The 18,061-nt window shown below is 39.6% G+C and overlaps 1 protein-coding gene across 3 annotated transcripts; it reads right to left on the bottom strand.

Moving 5' to 3' along the window:
* Positions 1-12,518: 12,518 nt before the first annotated feature.
* On the bottom strand, positions 12,519-13,748 carry LOC308621943 (platelet factor 4-like). Of its 3 annotated transcripts, none has more exons than XM_081242815.1 (3): positions 13,612-13,748; positions 13,167-13,332; positions 12,519-13,024 (listed from the first exon to the last, which is right to left on the bottom strand). In XM_081242815.1, exons 1-3 carry the CDS (start codon positions 13,694-13,696, stop codon positions 12,937-12,939), a joined length of 339 nt encoding a protein of 112 aa, XP_081098941.1. In that variant the 5' UTR covers positions 13,697-13,748; the 3' UTR covers positions 12,519-12,936. The 3 variants fall into 3 exon arrangements, with proteins under 3 accessions (XP_081098941.1, XP_081098942.1, XP_081098943.1); XM_081242816.1 differs by having other exon boundaries at positions 13,167-13,296; XM_081242817.1 differs by having other exon boundaries at positions 13,167-13,293.
* Between the last annotated feature and the right edge of the window lie 4,313 nt (positions 13,749-18,061).

Genomic DNA, 18,061 nt, shown 5'->3' with positions numbered 1-18,061 from the left:
CTCATTCTCACTCTCCCTCCCTATTTTTATATGGAGAGAAAGAGAATCTTTTAAGATGTTCCAGGGGACCTCTGGAAAATCCCAAAGTTAGATCGAGGTCAAAAACTTTTACTAAGAATTTGATTTGAGGAAGTTTGTCAAAAACATCAAAAAGTTTTGACACTTGACCAACAAGGATCACAGGTCATCATGAAACAGTACCTCATTATTCATTTAACCAAAGTAACGGTAACAGATTTCAAAGGCAAATCTAGAAGGTTACATAATTCTGAACAAAATTTAGCTGTTTCAATATTTGGAAGACTTGGTTTATTAAGTAATCAAAGACCAATGATAAAGACAACATGAAACGTAGAAGATTATTTTGAAAAAACACATATTCTTTGTTTTCTAGGCAGATCATTTAAAAGATAAAGAAAAGCCTTTCATAATGTCTTATCAAGAGCAGAGCAATAGTCCAAGAAAACTTTGTCCTCTTAGCAGATGAAAGAAAATTAATTTCCAGTTTTACATAAGTACACTATTGATCTTAAAGTTTATATTTAAAACAATTATAATAAATTCATTTAATCTTATCCAGCTTGATCACACATAAAATTCCTTTCCTAAGATTCATCTTTTACAAACCTTCTATAACTTTGTGTGTTCATTTTAGTTTGTCTCTTCTTCTCTTTCCCATTCTGAAATAATCAACTTTACTTTAGGGCAACATTACTTTATTTTCCTCCACAAATTGTATCTTCAGTCTTCATAACTTTTCTAACCAAAAAATGCATCTTATTTTCCTGGCGTACAGAAGCGTTTCCTTTATTTTTTCTAGTACTTTTAATTGCATATATTAATTAGAATTATTACCCTTTAGAAACCTTGATTTCTAGTAAAGACTAAGAAGTAAGCAGTTGTGAATGCTTTCTTATACCAGAATTCTTTAGACTGGCAAATCTGTAAATGCATTTTACATTTTTTAATAGCATACACTTCCTCACAACAGAACAATTTTTTAAATGTATCACAAGACATGGTTACTAAAAGACCCAAATATCTTTAGTTTTTCTGTAATAAGAAGCCAAAGGTGGACACATTTAGGTTCAATAATCACCGTTTCTATATTTTACCTTATTTGGAAATGATCTAGATACTCAATGAAATTTTATCATTTAATTTAACAGAGCAAAACTCTTAATAGTGGAAAAAATCAAAGAGATTTGAGTAACAATTTTTAAATAGGTATACTATAGGACAATCATTGCTGAAAATTTAACCAGAAAACTGTTATCTCACTTACATCTATTTAATTTCTTTAACAATCATATTTAGATTACTCCCCCCAAATAGGGTGAGACTCTAAAGCAGTTAGCCATCATCTTAAGTTTTTAGAGTTGGTTTTGTTTTGGCTGAGAAATTTTACAGCAAAGATAACATGAGCTTCCTTGACTTTCAGTAAACCTAAATAGGATAAAAGAATTACAACTTCATGCTGATAACTCTAGGGACATGCCTGTGTTAATTAAGCTAACAAACTTAAACTGGCTTTTCTTTACTGAAAATTAACTTAAATCGTGTGAACTTGAAAAACATTTGGATTTTCCTTCTGTTATATTTCTGAGATTAAGAAATACCTAATTTATAAATGCTTATTTTTAAGCCAATTAAATAGAGCTCTTTACAAATTAATTGCAATAATACTATCCAGAGGAAGAAAAATAATATATCTAAACATACATACTTCAACATACATAACCATATAGACAGACACAAAAGAAATCTCTTTTCTTTCATTTCCAAACTTTAGCCATAAATCAGGTAAAATAAAAAACTCACCAGTTTACAAATAACTGTGTCTCTAGCCCACTGAAAAAGTTAAGGTTATCAGCTTAAAAGCTTTTTCCTAATATTTCTGGACAACATTTTACAATTTAAATTGTCCTTGACATGTAATCTTAAGGAGGCTATGGTATAGAGTTTGAGCAAAAGAGCATTTTAATCAGTTTATATTTAAAAGCAAACCTACTCCCCCCCCCTCCTTTTTTTTTTTCTTCAGGCTCTGGTTGAGTGAGGGTTATGCTCTGGTTACCTCCTGGGGGGTTTACATTTCAAAGACATGGTAAGAGTTACATCTTTAAGGGAAAGAGAAAGAATGCAATATGTTGTTGTTGTGGCTTGCAGTTTTTGTTTTTTCTTGTCCTCAGCCTTTTAAAATTTGGTAGGATCTTCTAAATGTGGAAGTAAAAGGACTTTATAATTTAGGAGATTCATTGCTGTCCAGGGGACATAAATTCTTTGTGATAGAGTTCTAGGATATATCCACAAAGGACATTGCCTAGGAAAGCCTGAAGCTGGCAGAGCCTGATTATAGAGCCCAGCAAAGCACGTCTTACTGCCCTTACCAGGTGCTTCTGCTAAAATCACTTCCTGACTTCTAGTATTTACATGAGTAACCTGTATACTCTGGATATTAGACTGGAGCACCTTCTGTATTTCCTGTAGGAAAATGGAAGCAAAAACAGGCAGCTGGGCATTTAAGGGATTTTCTGGGGAAGGTGGAGAAGTTGAGGAGTTAAAGGAATGCTGCTTGTGACTTCATGTCTCAGAATCCCAGTCTACTTGACTGGCTATCAGATGCACACTGGTATCTACACCTCCCAGATGGCAGAGGCCAGACACAACATTCTCCATGGTCGCATAGCCATGTTCTCAGGGTATAGAACAAGACGAAAGGAAAACCTCATCTGGTTTGTATATAGGGGACCCACAGCAAAGTTTGTGTAAGCAGATGCTGGTCTGGTGAGAACTGTGAACTCACCACTCTGTGAGGCCAACTTGAACAACTGGCTTATAAGACCTATGCCTGCGTGTGCTTTACGTTTTTTCGCCTTATGACAAATGGAACAAAAGAGAACAAAGGTAACAATGACCATCTCTGGGAGGAAAAGGGTTAATAGAAAATCAGAGTACTCCTAACAAAACTTTGCCAGAGTTGCTATGCTTAAGTAACTAATTCACAGAAATATTTTCTCCTGCTAACCTAAATTTAGAAGAAGAAAAGGACTCTCTCCAATCTTGCTTGCTTCCATCAGACTCTACAGGCAGAGACTGAGGCTGACATAGTAAGAACTCTTCCCTTATGCTGGCTCTTGTCAGGAGTCCCAGGATCTCTCAGAGGCAGCAACCCTGGAGTGAGCAGGGTTCAGTCAGTGAAGTGACCCATGTTGGGCACCAAAACTGTAGAAGAGGAAAACTTTTCCCTTCTTCCCTTCTTGGTTCTTTGGCTGGCCTAATGATTAAATTGACATAAGACAGAATAACAGGAGGAAAACAAATTTAATTTTGTACATACAGGAGCCCCATAAAAATATAAGCCTCAAAGAACTGACCAAAATAGTCAGCTTTTATACCTTTTAGACAACATAACAATCCGTTTTTGCAGCATGAACAAGACAAAGGGCTTTGGGCTTAGGATTGTAAATTAGTGAAGAAGGAATGAGTTTTGTTTATACAGCCTTCTGGGCCCTAGATTCTCTAACTCTCAAGATAAGGATGTCTCTTTTTCACCTGGTACAGGAAGGGTACCTTTTACATGGGATATTTATTTCCTGCTTTCAGGGAGACAAAAGAGTGTCCTAATGTCCTTGTACTGGCTGGTTTTTTTTAAGTTATTTTATTTATTTATTTATTTTTTTATAGAACAATTTACTCCCTTTTTTTTTTAAACCCCACATTTGTTTATTTATTTATTTTTGGCTGTGTTGGGTCTTCGTTTCTGTGTGAGGGCTTTCTCTAGTTGCGGGGAGTGGGGGCCACTCTTCATCTCAGTGCGCGGGCCTCTCACTATCGTGGCCTCTCTTGTTGCGGAGCACAAGCTCCAGACGCGCAGGCTCAGTAGTTGTGGCTCACGGGCTTAGTTGCTCCACGGCATGCGGGATCTTCTTGGACCAGGGCTCGAACCCATGTCCCCTGCATTAGCAGGCAGACTCTCAACCACTGTGCCACCAGGGAAGCCCCTGTTTAAGTTATTTCAATTCAAAATAATAAATATGCCTAAGTGGCATATTTGGGAAACCCTGAACCACATCAAGGGTCAGCATCTGTTCAGTCTCCCCACAGACTGCATGTCTGGCTCCCCATTTTCTTTCTTCTGGTAATACAGTCTAGATTTACTCTGTTTTCGGTGCATGGGGTTCATGTGGGATGACCTATTTCTCAGCCCCTTCCTATCAGGGCCCACCCCTGTACGCTCAGAGAAGGGCAAGTGACATAAGCCTGGGCAAATAAGAAACAGTCTCTAGAATTTTTGTTGAAACAATTGAAAAAGAAGTTCTTAGTTCTTCCTGGAGTTCTAAACAGGTAAAATGGGTCTTAGACATGAGCTTATGCTTCAGGAGAGATTTCCATATAATGAAGTTGGCCCAGAGGAAAGCACTTGAAATGGGGCAAATTACTGAGGACCTTGTTTGGGCACCTATGTCTACCAGGTGGCTCTGATTTTTTCACGGACATTATGTAGGCCAACAGATTTTCTTTTTCTTTAAATTTAAATTAGATTTATGTCTCTTGCCAGTGAAATAGTCTGGCTTAATACCATCCATCTTTCACATTTCTGTTACAGATAACTTTCCAACACAAGTAACTCTATTTATTCTATTTAATCTGTGTATTCATTTATCTCTTCAACATTTATCTATCACTCATAAGCTAGGAACTAAATTAGGTTCTAAATTAGTTTACAAAGAGGAAAAAAATAAACCAGACTCTGCCACTACCAAACACAGCCTATGGAAGCATGATGGAAAGATATGAAGTTGTCTGGAGCTCCATGATACTCAGCAATGTACCGAGCTTTATAGGCACTCAGAGGAGGGTGGGCATCAGACTCCCCTTCTTGGAAGGGTGGGAGCTGTCAGAGAAAACTTGCTAGAGGAGGGTGCTACCTAAGGAGAGTGGGTAGGTACCTATTCCCGACAAAGAGGACCAAGTGAGCAGAGGCATGGAAGCTGAAAGCAGTGCAGTATGACCTGAGAACAAAAATAAGCAGTTCATTTTTTTTTTTTAACCTGGAGTTTAACAACAAGGCAAGGATGTATAGAGAGCAGGAGGATAGGCATGGCTCAGACACCAGAGGTTCCCTTGTCACTCAGGAGCCATTTCAAATGTCACATCCATTAGAAATCTCATAACTCATCTAAGTGTTTACCTTGGCCCTTGGATACAGAGCACATTGTGGTTTACATGCTCCCATGCTGGATTATGTACTCTGCCAAGAAACTATCATATCTTATTTCTCTTTCCATGCCCATCTTCAGTGTGAGTTGGGTTCATACTCATACTAAGGATTCGACAAATGTTTGTTGAAATAATACATGAATAAATGATTTCAGGCCACTATTGGTTTTCAAGGAATTTGTTTTGGAGATGAAAACATCATTATGACATTATGGTATTATGGAAACAAAATTTAGGAAGTCGAGAGATGAATGTATAAAATGCAAAAGAAAATAGCATGCATAGCAAAAAGATGCAGATTTCAACTAGGAAAATTATGAATCATCATAAAAACTTGATATTGAGCATAATGTCCACAGTATTTTCCAGTGTTCATTATTTCCCAGTTTTTTAGCCAGAAATGTTTTTGTTTTTATTTTTACCTTCTGGGTGCTGTCCATACACTCAGATAATCTTAGAGGCAGAGGATTCTGAATGATGCTTATTTCAAAGGAGGGGCTCTGCTAGTGTATGACTGAGCTAGTTCATTGACTGACATTTTCGAAGTGGTTGACAACATTAAAGAAATATGACAACATTAAAGAAATTTGCACCAATTAGGTATGGTGGAAATTATGGTGGAGGTAGAGAAAGTATGGCTTTGTTGTGTGTATTTTACATATGTGTATATTATGCACTGAATGTGAATATCTACAATCAAATGTTTAATGAGCACATATTATAGCATCTGTGTGTGATTGAAGGGTGTAGATGGACAGATGAGGGGAACTCTAAGCAGATTCCCTAACAGTTACAAATGTGACCCTAACAACAACAAAAAATCATATAAATCACTTATTGGGAAAATGCATGAGTGTGTTACAATGTCTGTGGATAGTTTGGTGAAATCTCTGAGCTTAACAAAGTTGGGAAGAGACTCTTTAATGTTCAACCAATTTTCTGCTGGCAAGGTGCCTTATCCAGCACCCAGCTGCAGTATTACATCTTAATACTAACTGTGTTATTGTTTCATGTAGTTAATATCTGACAAACGTTTATTTAGCACCTACTGTCAGGCATTTTTATGGAAGCGGGAATGAAGGGAGGTTAATAAGCATGACCCTTATTCCCTGATCTAAAGAAGGAAAACAGATAAATAATCACAGTGCAGTCTAATTGCTATTCTAATGGAGGTGTGTATAAATTGCTTTACTCCTGTTTTTCCAGGAGATCCTATCATCATCCCTAGAATTACCACAAAAAGAAGACTCTTTCTCCAACACAGCTCATAAATAAGAGCTGATTGTTCCAACACTGCTCACTGACTGCCCTACTTTCAAGTTTTACTAACCCTCACCACAACACAGGCTACTAATAGCATAATCCCCATGTTGCCTAAGCAAAGAAATAAATGTTTGACAAGGTTATACCCAAAGTTTATTTCTTTTCCTTGTTTTAGATACACAGTTAAGCCAGGCTTCCAATCACCGTATGTCCTGTGGATTTTATAATCTTATAGATATTCTGGTTGATAAACATTGTGGTTTGTTATTTGATTTTCTTTTAGTTGTTAACCATGAAGGGAAAATACAACTTGTGTCTATCACATTAAACTTTTTTTCTTAACTAGTTATCTACGCCCACATGTTGAGTTGTGGTTCTGTTCAGGGGAAGTTATAGCTTGTTGGCCACGTTCTTAATGGGTTGCTTGTTAGCTCAAGGATTGTGGCCACAGCTGTTTGGAAATGATACGTGCTCTGGGGGTAAAACTCCAAAGAAAAGGAACTTCTACTTACTAGGTTTGAAGTTTGAGTCAGGCCTATGCTGGCTCCTAATTTTTATTATTATTTTTTGCGGTACGCGGGCCTCTCACTGTTGTGGCCTCTCCTGTTGCGGAGCACAGGCTCCGGACGCGCAGGCTCAGCGGCCATGGCTCACGGGCCCAGCCGCTCTGCGGCATGTGGGATCTTCCCGGACCGGGGCACGAACCTGCGTCCCCTGCATCGGCAGGCGGACTCTCAACCACTGCGCCACCAGGGAAGCCCCTGGCTCCTATTTTAAGAGAGATTTACTCCTTTCCAGAGTCCTATGGGGTGAGCATTACTGCCCTTGTTTGGCAGATGAGGAAACAGGAAACTCGGGGTCACACAGACTCAAAAGATGTAACCCAGACTGTCTTATTCTGAAGCTTGTTGGGCTAAAGCCAGCAACTACAGGGATAAGGAAGAACCATACAAGAAGAAGAAATAATTATAAAACCACTATTAAATTCATCGAATGTCTTTGCTTCTTTCCCAAGGTGTCCTAGAAATCAATGTACTTTTGACCCTCAGTTCAGTTTGCATTAGACCCGAAACTAAGATGCACATAGCTGAAGCAGAATGGGCAGTGAATTTAAGTAGGGGCACCCAGCTGTAAAGGACATAGAATCTCAACAATACAGATAATGTTCTACTTGGTGTTACATCTTCCCCTCAGAAGCTGCTCCTGGGCTCCCCTGGTGATGCAGTGGTTGAGAGTCCGCCTGCCGATGCAGGGGACACGGATTTGTGCCCCGGTCCAGGAAGATCCCACATGCCGCGGAGCAGCTGGGCCCGTGAGCCATGGCCACTGAGCCTGCGTGTCCAGAGCCTGTGCTCCGCAACGGGAGAGACCACAACAGTGAGAGGCCCACGTACCACAAAAAAAAAAAAAAAAAAAAAAAAAAGCTGCTCCTTATGGAATTCCCAAAGACTCCATCCCTGAGTCAGGCCTGGAGACTGAGGTAAGGAGATTTAACTGTCCTACTGTTCCTGAGCTTTCTGCCCCTACTAACTAGCCAAGCATCTTGAGAAGCACTAATTAGAGTGTGGACTCCAACATGAAATGTTAAAACTTGACTCTTTAGTCAAAGAACTAGACAATGTTTTTAAACTACAAGTTATGATCCATCACTGGGTTATGAAATCACTTTATTAGAGGCTTGTGACCAAAATTTATTTTTAAGTGGATAAATAGGATAGGCTAGTATGAAACAGAGCAGCACCCTGTGGTGGGGTCCCAGGTACAAATCCTTTCCATGCCCTCGATTGTTTTTTTTTTTTCATATTTATTTATTTTTTGGTTGAATCGGGTCTTAGTTATGGCATGCGGGATCTTTTGTTGCAGTGTGCGGGCTTCTCTCTAGCTGTGGCGTGTGGGTTTTCTCTCTCTAGTTGTGGCACGTGGGCTCCAGAGTGCATGGGCTCTGTAGTTTGTGGCACGCAGGCTTTCTCGTTGAGCGGTACAGGTCGGTAGTGGTGGCGTGTGGGCTTAGTTGCCCTGCAGCATGTGGGATCTTAGTTCCCTGACCAGGAATTGAACCCACATCCCCTGCGTTGGAAGGTGGATTCTTTACCATTAGACCAGCAGGGAGGTCCCATCCATGCCCTCGATTCTTGTTGGTAGGAAATAGGCTTCATTCAGCCTCCTAGACCTTTCCTGAGCTCCAAAGGACAGATTCAAAGAGTTGTTTATCAAGAAAGGGAAGGGATGCAGAAACAAAGGAGCAGTCAAGAAACAATAGTCCAGTCATGGGGCAGGGTTCTGGTTCCTCCTCAAGGAATATACGTAACAAAATACCTTTGAATTCTTCTGCAGGAACTAAGGCCCTCACCTAGGTGGAGGATGGTAACTTCAGACTGAGCACAAGATTCCTGGAACACCACCCTGCTACCTCACCACCAACCAATCAAAAGAAAGTGCCCACAGTGAAAGATAATGAAGACTTTGACCCCCTTCACCAAATGATTCTTTCTCCCTTTAAAACCTTTCATGGTCAAGCAGAATCTTCAGAGTTGGTTTTAGGACATGAGGTCTACATTCTCACCAGGTTGCAACCCTCCTGAATAAAGCAACCTTTCCTTTTCCAACCAACACTTGCCTCCCAAATGCTGGCTTTTGAGCAGCAAGAAGCCGAACCTAAGTTCTGTAACAAGTATAGAAAATAAAATATCAAAACACAATACTTGACAAAGCAAGTATAAGTATTGTATTTTAAACTTGTTTTAGGCCTGTGTGTCTATACATGCATACATACACACACAGTGAATACATACATACACAGTACCTATAAATCTATAAATAGATGCCAGGTCACATGGGTTTGATATTATTTCTCTGGCCAAGTAAAAACTTATTTTATTAACCAAAATTGGAAAAAGAATACTCCCTAACTAGTTTCATTGCAATGAAGTAATTACTGTGTTCCTTTTATGATTGTGTACAATGGCATTTTATTGAAAATCAGCAGTTCACCTCATAACTACATCAAATGACTAATATTTTTAAAAATGAAAAGAACATTTTGAGTAGTGAAATTACAGTTTTTTTTTTTTTAAGTTTCCTCCTTATTCCCTCTGTATTTCTAAGTTTCTGTAGTGAGCATGTATTCATTGTTTTTATAATGAGAAAAAAATATGAATATATCTTTATAACCAACTAAGACCTCAATACTCTATGCATTGAAGAGGAAACTGTTTTTACCACAAAGACCTTAAAAGGGGGGGAAAAAAAAGCAAAAATTAGAAAAATGCTGAAGAATGTCTCAGAGCAAAATACCCTTTGGTGGTTTTGTTTGTTGATAGGGCCTGTGACTGTGCAGTAAGCACTTGGTTGTGGACATTTTCTGCTGACTACTTCCAGCCAAAAAAAAAAAAAAAAGAAGAAAAAGAAAGAAAAAATCATTCAAGTTCAAGTACATTCAATCTATATCACTCCATGAATGTTTGAACAGCAGGCAGCTACAGTAACTTGTTCTCTAATTTAGACTTTTCCTGGTAGGAGAGTCCTCTCCCAGTGCCATTGCTGATAAAAGCGACCACTTGAAAGCATTCTCTGGCTGGTTAGCCAAGGTAATTCTGAAGGGAGAATTTACAAGGCACCAGCATTGGTTGACTTTGCACAATTTGTTTAGGTCCTTTGGCCCTTTGAGTCATACCTAGGAGTTACTGAATCCAACTAAGTATGTTGTTTGATGCAGGCAGTAAAAGGAAAATAGGCAAAAAAGTATTGTACCATTCACAGCCAATTTCACTGTATTCTTTCCCAAAGTTCATTTGGTTTGAGAAACTTTTATTGCTATTGCAACTTTTTTTTTTTTTTTTTGCTACTTATCACCAAGAACCACTCTGTTAAATGTCTTACTCAACATTTCAAACTGACTGGAATTGTGTGTTAAGAACAATATTGAAAGCAAAAAAAGAAAAAAGAAAAGAAGGCAATAGTAACAATTAATCATTGCTAATTTTTAAGCACAGACTATGTATGAGGAACTATGCCAAGTGTTTCACATACATCATCTACTTATTCTACACAATAATCTATGAAGTAGACACTCATCCACATTTCATGGATGAAGAAACTAAGGCACAAAGGGGAAGTGAGTATAGCACAACCTTGTGCGCCATGATAAGAACTTTGGACCTTGAAGATAATTCGAGTGAAGGTGCACAAGATGGATCGAAAGTGAGAAACACCAAATGGGTGAAAACTAGTTGGGAGACCCACCCCCATAGACATTCCAGTTCTGCAGAATGGTAAACATCCTGAGGACTTAATGATCTTGTGTCTTTCTACTTTGTCATCTTGTGGCAGTTTCATTCTTCCCTTTGCCCCTGGCAAATTCATACACCACCTCCAAGAGCTGGTTTTTGGGTCAGTTCCTCTCTGAAAAAATTAGCTAACATGCCACTAGCTTGTGTGAAAGGCAGCGCAGCATGAAAGCAAGAGCGAGGAGTTGAAAGTCAGATTGATCTGCTCAGCCTCTAGCAAACTGGTCTTGGGAGACACCTTAACCTTTCTGAGACTGTTACTGCAACTCTACAATGGGAATAATATTACCTGACATACAAAGTCGTTGTGAAAATTTAGATGATACTCTGGTACTTCATAAGTCTCTATAAATAGCATCTATTTAAGTAGTTTGTTATCTCAAAGCTTCCTCCCTTTCTCCCACCCCAAGGAGACCGAAATGGACATTCTCCATTTTCTCGTAGCAGTCTAATCCTCCCTGTACACAAACATTGCCACCTTAGGTTGAAATGACTTTGGCTCATGAGTAAAGGTCTGTAGCTTTCTCCTGCCTCAACTAGATTCTGCCTTCTTGCCCACTATGGTAAGCTGAATAAAAATTTCCATATACTAACCTCTAGAACCTTGTGAAAATGTTACCTTATATGGCAAAAAAGATTTCACAGATGTGAAAGGATCTTGAGATGGGAAGATTATTTTAGATTATCCAAGTGGGTATAGTGGGATTATCCAAGTGGGCACAGCATAATCACAGGCCCTTTTAAGAGGCAGGCAGGGTATAAGAAGAAGGGTCAGAGGTGACAACACAAGTAAAGGTTGGAGTGATATAGTTTGAAGATAGAGGAAGGGACCAGGAGCTGAAGAATGCAGGTGGCTTCCAGAAGCTGAGAAAGACAGGACATAGATTCTCCCCTAGAACCTCCAGAAGGAATGAAGCTCTGAGGACACCTTGACATTAGCCTGTAAGTCCCATTTTGGACTTGTGATGTCTAGAACTGTGAGATAATAAATTTGTGTTGTTAAAGCCATTGAGTTTGTGGTACTTTGTTACAGAAACAAAGTAACTAACACACCCAACTTTCAATGCCATCCTTTCTTCCTAAAGTATAGTAGTGTCTTCTTAAAGCATAAATGAAAATACAACCTGTATCTCTCCTAATTTCCACAGCTGTTTAACACACAATCTCAATATCTCCAATGTTAAGAGATTTATGGAACAGTGGTAAACTGCAAATAAGGTTTTACTGAACCCGAGAATACTGAGGGAAAAGTCTATTAAAGACATTTTCATGCTTAGAGCAAAACTCATGGTAGATAAATGGAATGTAATAAGGACCAATTCTGTAAGTTTGCCAAATGTGGGATTTATTACAGGCAGTAACATGAGTACAGGAACTGTCTTTACCATTTCATTTTTGTTAAATGTCAGCATTATCAAAGGATCAATAAAGAGTACAATATTTTAATGTAATTCTCTGGAAAGTATCAGTATATTTCCACTAAGTTGTAGAGAATTCTAGTTTCATTTTTATTAATTTTCTATACTTGGGTAAAGTATAAATCTTAAGGGAGTAAAAGCAGAGTCTACTTTATTTACTTAATTTTTTTTTAAAAAAAGCAGCCCTAGAGCAGCTGGGCCCATGAGCTATGGCCGCTGAGCCTGCACGTCCAGAGCCTGTGCTCCGCAACAGGAGAGGCCACAACAGTGAGAGGCCCGCGCACCACAAAAAAATAAAAATAAAAAAAAATAAAAAAGCAACCCAGAAAACTTAAGTGCAATTAATATTTATTGGCAAAAATAATCATGACATTATTATGTAAATAAGTAGTTATTAAGTAATGCAATCCTGGAAATATGCAAATATATATCAACCAACATACAACACCAAGTAAAACCAGTCTTTATTAAACCAAACCTTCTTTCAAAATATATTTTTGCTTAAAATTCTGGAGATTTTTCTTTATATGAAATTGTGATATGTCAACATTATTTCTTTCCTCTATTAATAAATATTGACTATACCACAACTTCATTTATTTTGTTTATGTAGAATTTCAAGGATAATAAAATCATCAGATGATTTTTCCACAGTTAGATTGAAAACGAAAAAAAAGAAAGAAGAAACACTTTATATAGCAAAAGTACAGATTTAGGCAGCTGACTCTTCAAAAGTACAGATTTAAGAGCTAACTCTTCAAAAGTTTCTTGATTATTTTCTTATACAGAGGATTCTGCGGGTCCAGGCAAATTTTCCTCCCGTCCTTCAGCGTAGCTCTGCCAGGGAAAGAAGAGGCGCGCCTTTCAGTCCTTGGGTTTGAATTTGGGATTAGGCTGGCGGGAGGCGGGTGGAGAGGGGCGGTAGGGAAGGGGAGAGGAGAAGAGGGTGGGCACGAAGGAAGCGGGTGCAAGGACTCACATCAGTTGGGGGTTGGGGCAGTGGAGTCCAGCCCCGATCACCTCCAGGCTGGAGATGCTCCGGGGATGGACCACAGAGGTGGTCTTCACACACACGCAGCGCAGGTCTCCAGCTCCACCTTCAGAGTCTACTGCGGGTGGGGCGGGGACGGTGGAGAGTGACGACTCTGTGAATAGCCAGAGGTACCTTAGGGGTCTTCTCGTGGCGTGGCGTCTGACCTTCACTTCCTCATCCACAAACCAGACCTCCCTCAGAAAGTGTCTGACTGTCCAGGTGGTAGAGCGCAGCGGGCAGCACCTGGCACAGCGCCTGCGCTCTTAGCCGCGCTCGGTCGATCACAGCTGGGAACCGAGAAGGGTACAGACTCCGCCCCAGCCCGGGGGCTCCCGCACCCTTTCCCCGCCGCCCCCGACCTCCCCCAGGCCCTGCTTCATTCAACTCTCACCTTGGGCGAGAGCGACGGCTAGTAGGAGCAGCAGCCCGAGGCTGGGCCGCGGGCCGGGGGCGCGGGTGCCCGCTGCCAGGCTCATGTCGCAGAGATGCCAGCAGGAGCCGCGAGCACAGGGGCAGCCCGGGCTGGCGCTCCGCAGACCGGTGGTTCCCGAGACTCTCAGGCCGTTTTATACCCGCGGTGGGTCAACTTCGTCGGAAGCCTGGGGTTAAGGATGGAGAACTGCGGTGCGGAAGCTGAGACACTTCTGCAGAGTTGGGCACTGGGCAGCCAAGATTAGGGCAAAAGGAAAAGAATCAGCAGTCTTGCTGGGAGCTGGTAGCAGGATCCAACCGCCACCCTGAATTCATATAATACATGCACATTTGTGCAGTTAGAAACAGTACTTGAACCTTATAAAAATGTATGTTTTCTTGGTTATGTGCAACAGTAGAGTTCTCTGTAGTCACCGTGTTGCAGTTGGTACAGCAGGAAAGTTTGTTTCCTTCTCAACTCTCAACTGCCTCATCAAGAACAAATACCGTATGCTAACACATATGTATGGAATCTAAGGAAAAAAAAAAAACGTTCATGAAGATCCTAGGGGTAAGACGGGAATAAAGACACAGACTTACTAGAGCATGGACTTGAGGATATGGGGAGGGGGAAGGGTAAGCTGTGACAAAGTGAGAGAGCTGCATGGACATATATACACTACCAAGAGTAAAATAGATAGCTAGTGGGAAGCAGCCGCATAGCACAGGGACATCAACTCGGTGCTTTGTGACACCTAGAGGGGTGGGATAGGGAGGTGGGAGAGAGACGAAAGAGGAAAGAGATATGGGGATATATGTATACATATAGCTGATTCACTTTGTTATAAAGCAGAAACTAACACCATTGTAAAGCAATTATACTCCAATAAAGATGTTAAAAAAAAAAGAACTGCTCCTTCACTTCTGCCTTTTTTGTTGATTACCATTGAGTTGAGTTTGGCAGGTGCGTTTCTTCCAGATGTGCCATTTGTCATTGTTTTCTGCTATTAAAGAGTTGAATTTGGTCTCCAGGTGATGACTTGCTTCCAAATTTCACGTGAATGTGGAAAGTCTCCTCAGTCTCTTGAATGGGATCCACCTGGCTCTACCAACCATCATCCAATATACTCTAGAAAGCAAGCTCAGTTAGCCTCATCTATCCTCTTATTCTGAGAAAAATTGTAATGATAATGTTTGGATGCACGCTTTCTATAAAAATTGCTACCTGGATGTTTCTCCATTCTGCTCAGGAAGAAGAGAGGTCACAAGGAGAGTTTTCAGGCCATATTTCCCAGTGCCTGCTGCCACCTGGCCAGTACAAGTGACAGGGTGAGATGGGCTGCACCATTGGCGGAGTAGTGAAGCTCTCAGGAGGACACAGAGCATCTGTGAGTTGCGTGTGGAAAAGATGCAACAGAATCCTTCACAGAAAAGATCCAGAGATCAATATAGACCATCTTCCCTTCCCTGAAAAAGAATGACTTTGGCTCTTGATCAGGGCAAAGCACACCCTCATCTCAAAGCCAGAGGCTCCCTGTCACACTGATTAACAGTGGTGAAGGGCCTCAGGAGCCCACTGCATGGAACTAGCAGACCCCTTAATGCTCAGCAGGACCAGATTTCTGCAGGGATATGGAATTCAGTCCCTGGGCCTGGAATGTGCTTTCTCTTACTCTCCCACCACCTGTCTTTTCAGCTGGCTAGGTCTATTCATATTTCTGGTGTCTGCTTAAATATCACCTCCCCACAGGGGCCTTCCCCGACAGCTAAAGCTACTTGTTTTCCCTGTTGTTGTCCTGTAACACCCACTGCTTCTCCTGTTTCTCACAGCTCATACAAACACAAATATATGACATACACACACACATGCATATATATTTAAATGTGTTTAAAATGGTTTCTCTTCTTGGGCTTCCCTGGTGGCGCAGTGGTTGAGAGTCCACCTGCCGATGCAGGGGACACGGGTTCGTGCCCCGGTCCAGGAAGATCCCACATGCCGTGGAGTGCCTGGGCCCGTGAGCCATGGCCGCTGAGCCTGTGTGTCCGGAGCCTGTGCTCCACAAGGGGAGAGGCCACAACTGTGAGAGGCCCGCGTACCGCAAAAAAAAAAAAAAAAAAAAATGGTTTCTCTTCCTAAATGGAAAGCTGCGTGTGGTGAGAGGTAGTACTGTCTATCACTATTCTAGCTCCCTGGAAGGAACTCAGTATAAAGTACTACACTAGTGAAGATAGATGATAAATGTTGAAAATGGTAACAATGAGGCTTTGACGTGTTCATGTGTCTGTTTCTTTGTGTAGTTGGAGCACACCTCTATATGAACTTGTGGTTGTGATTATTTGTCAGCCTGTCTGCCTCTGCCACCAGACAGTACTCTCTTCAATGGCAAGTCTCTGTGACTTATAGTCTTTGAATATCCAGCATCCATGCAATGGCTGGTACAGAATGTATAAGTCATACATGTTTATGGAACTGAAACTTGAGATCCCAAATTGGGTTAGCCCAGAGGGAATGGATAGGAGGGGTGGTTTGGCATATGGATGGGCGACATACTGGATTTGTACAACCTTACCCTGCAGATTTCAAAATTTGCAGTATAAAGGAACCCAGGGAGTAGTGACAATTCATTCATTCTTTCTCTGCATCTAAATAGAATAATTCAATATGTGCACACAAAAGTAAGAGACATATGCATTATGCAGGAGGTATTAGCATAGTGTAAAAACTGTGTCATGTCTCAAGAGGTGGCCCTGTTGGATTTCAGTAGGAAACCACTAGAGAAATGAATGAGATGCTGAGCTATTTTAAATTATTGGAGAAAAACTGATCACCACGACTGCAGTCACCATTTACTGCTTTATTTATTACATGTTTATTCATGTATGTTATTTGTTAACTATTACTTAATAAAAGTATTTATTTTGTAGACAAACATCTAAGGCATTAAACCTATAATAGTGAGGAGATAATAAAAGGAAACCTAATAATGCAGAGTTTGTGAACTATGTGCTTAATACATGAGTGCTCCCCAAGGTCCATGTGCAGTTTGGGATAGATGAACTGATATCTTCTCCTATAACCATCATAGTATATGCAGTATACTATTTATGTATCAAGTCCTATTTTCCGTGTCAATAACATTATGTGATATATAATGTAATCTCTTAATTAGAGAAAGAAAAATCAAGCAAAGTGATATGGTATGTGGTTAAGAGCACAGTTTCAAATTGCCACTCTGTCACCTCCTTAGTTATCTGATTCGGAGGCAAATTTCCTAATCTCTTTGAACTTCGTTTTTCTTCCCTATAACACTGGGAATACTAATGGTAATAATAATAAATACTAACTAACATTGACATATGGGTTATTGTGTGACATTCATTATCTTCAGCACTTTGAATTTATTAACTGTTAATTTCACATCAACTCTATGAGATAAGCAATATTATTATGCCATTTTAAAGATGAAGAAACTTAGGCACAGAGAGGTTATGCAACCTGCCCAAATTTACACAGCTGGCAAGTGGTGGACTAAGTTACTCTCTCTTTAGAGGACATGCTCTTAACCAGATCATAGCTACCTTGTAAGAATTACTTAATTCTTTACAATTATTTAATTGTAATGCATGCAGAACAATTATTTTGTCTGGAATATTAATCTTATTAATATAACTTATAATATTAATAGTTATTAATAAAGTTTAGCTATTACTATAGTACATTAAAAATAGCACGTATCATCAGCTAGTGACTTTTGTTGGCCATATTGTTAAATACCAAAGTTTAAAAAAATAAAAAGATAAGCCTTTTTCCCCTAATAATTTTGTTAAAAGTAATAATATATGACAACAAAGCAATAATAAATTTGATTTTATATTAATATTTCTTTAAGAATAGTATGGGTGTAAATTTAAGGGATTAGACATTAAAGAAAGTTCTGTTGATTGTAAAATAACAATTAGTAGCCTGGTAAAGCTTAAATTCTCTATTGTGTTTATTTGCAAGGCTGATTCTCATACTGAAATGGTTACCAACTAGATATTTAGTAAATACAAATATGTACAAACATGTCAGGGTAACACATTCAACATCAAGTAGAATCTGTGTTGTTATTATTATTATTGAAAATACTATCATATATTATTAAAAATATATATGATATCATATATCATCATAAATTTTTTGCTCTCCTGGTATTAAATATATCCACTTTAAAGTAAATAACCACTGCTTACAAGACTCACATTCTACAGCTTTATTATTTTTAGGATTTGAAAGCTAAAATAAACATTAGAAAAATCTTTCAGAGAATGTTTTGAAACAAGACATCCTAGGACTAAGACAATGAAAAACACTATTTAAACACTATTAATATATAAGTGCCTAAATATATTAATAAACATTTATTGAGCAAGTGTTCCATGCTGGGCCC

Source organism: Mesoplodon bidens (assembly GCF_964165515.1).
Source record: "Mesoplodon bidens genome assembly, chromosome: 1".
In the NCBI taxonomy this organism is placed as follows: Eukaryota; Metazoa; Chordata; class Mammalia; order Artiodactyla; family Ziphiidae; genus Mesoplodon; species Mesoplodon bidens.
This window is presented reverse-complemented; position numbering and strand designations above follow the sequence as displayed.

Coding starts and splice junctions, on each gene's coding strand:
- LOC308621943 (XM_081242815.1), bottom strand. CDS start 13,696: ATGAGCCTGGCAGCGGGCACCCGCGCCCCCGGCCCGCGGCCCAGCCTC. Junction 13,333..13,611: donor AGCCGTCGCTCTCGCCCAAG/GTGAGAGTTGAA, acceptor GGCTATTCACAG/AGTCGTCACTCTCCACCGTC. Junction 13,025..13,166: donor TGCCCCAACCCCCAACTGAT/GTGAGTCCTTGC, acceptor TTTCCCTGGCAG/AGCTACGCTGAAGGACGGGA.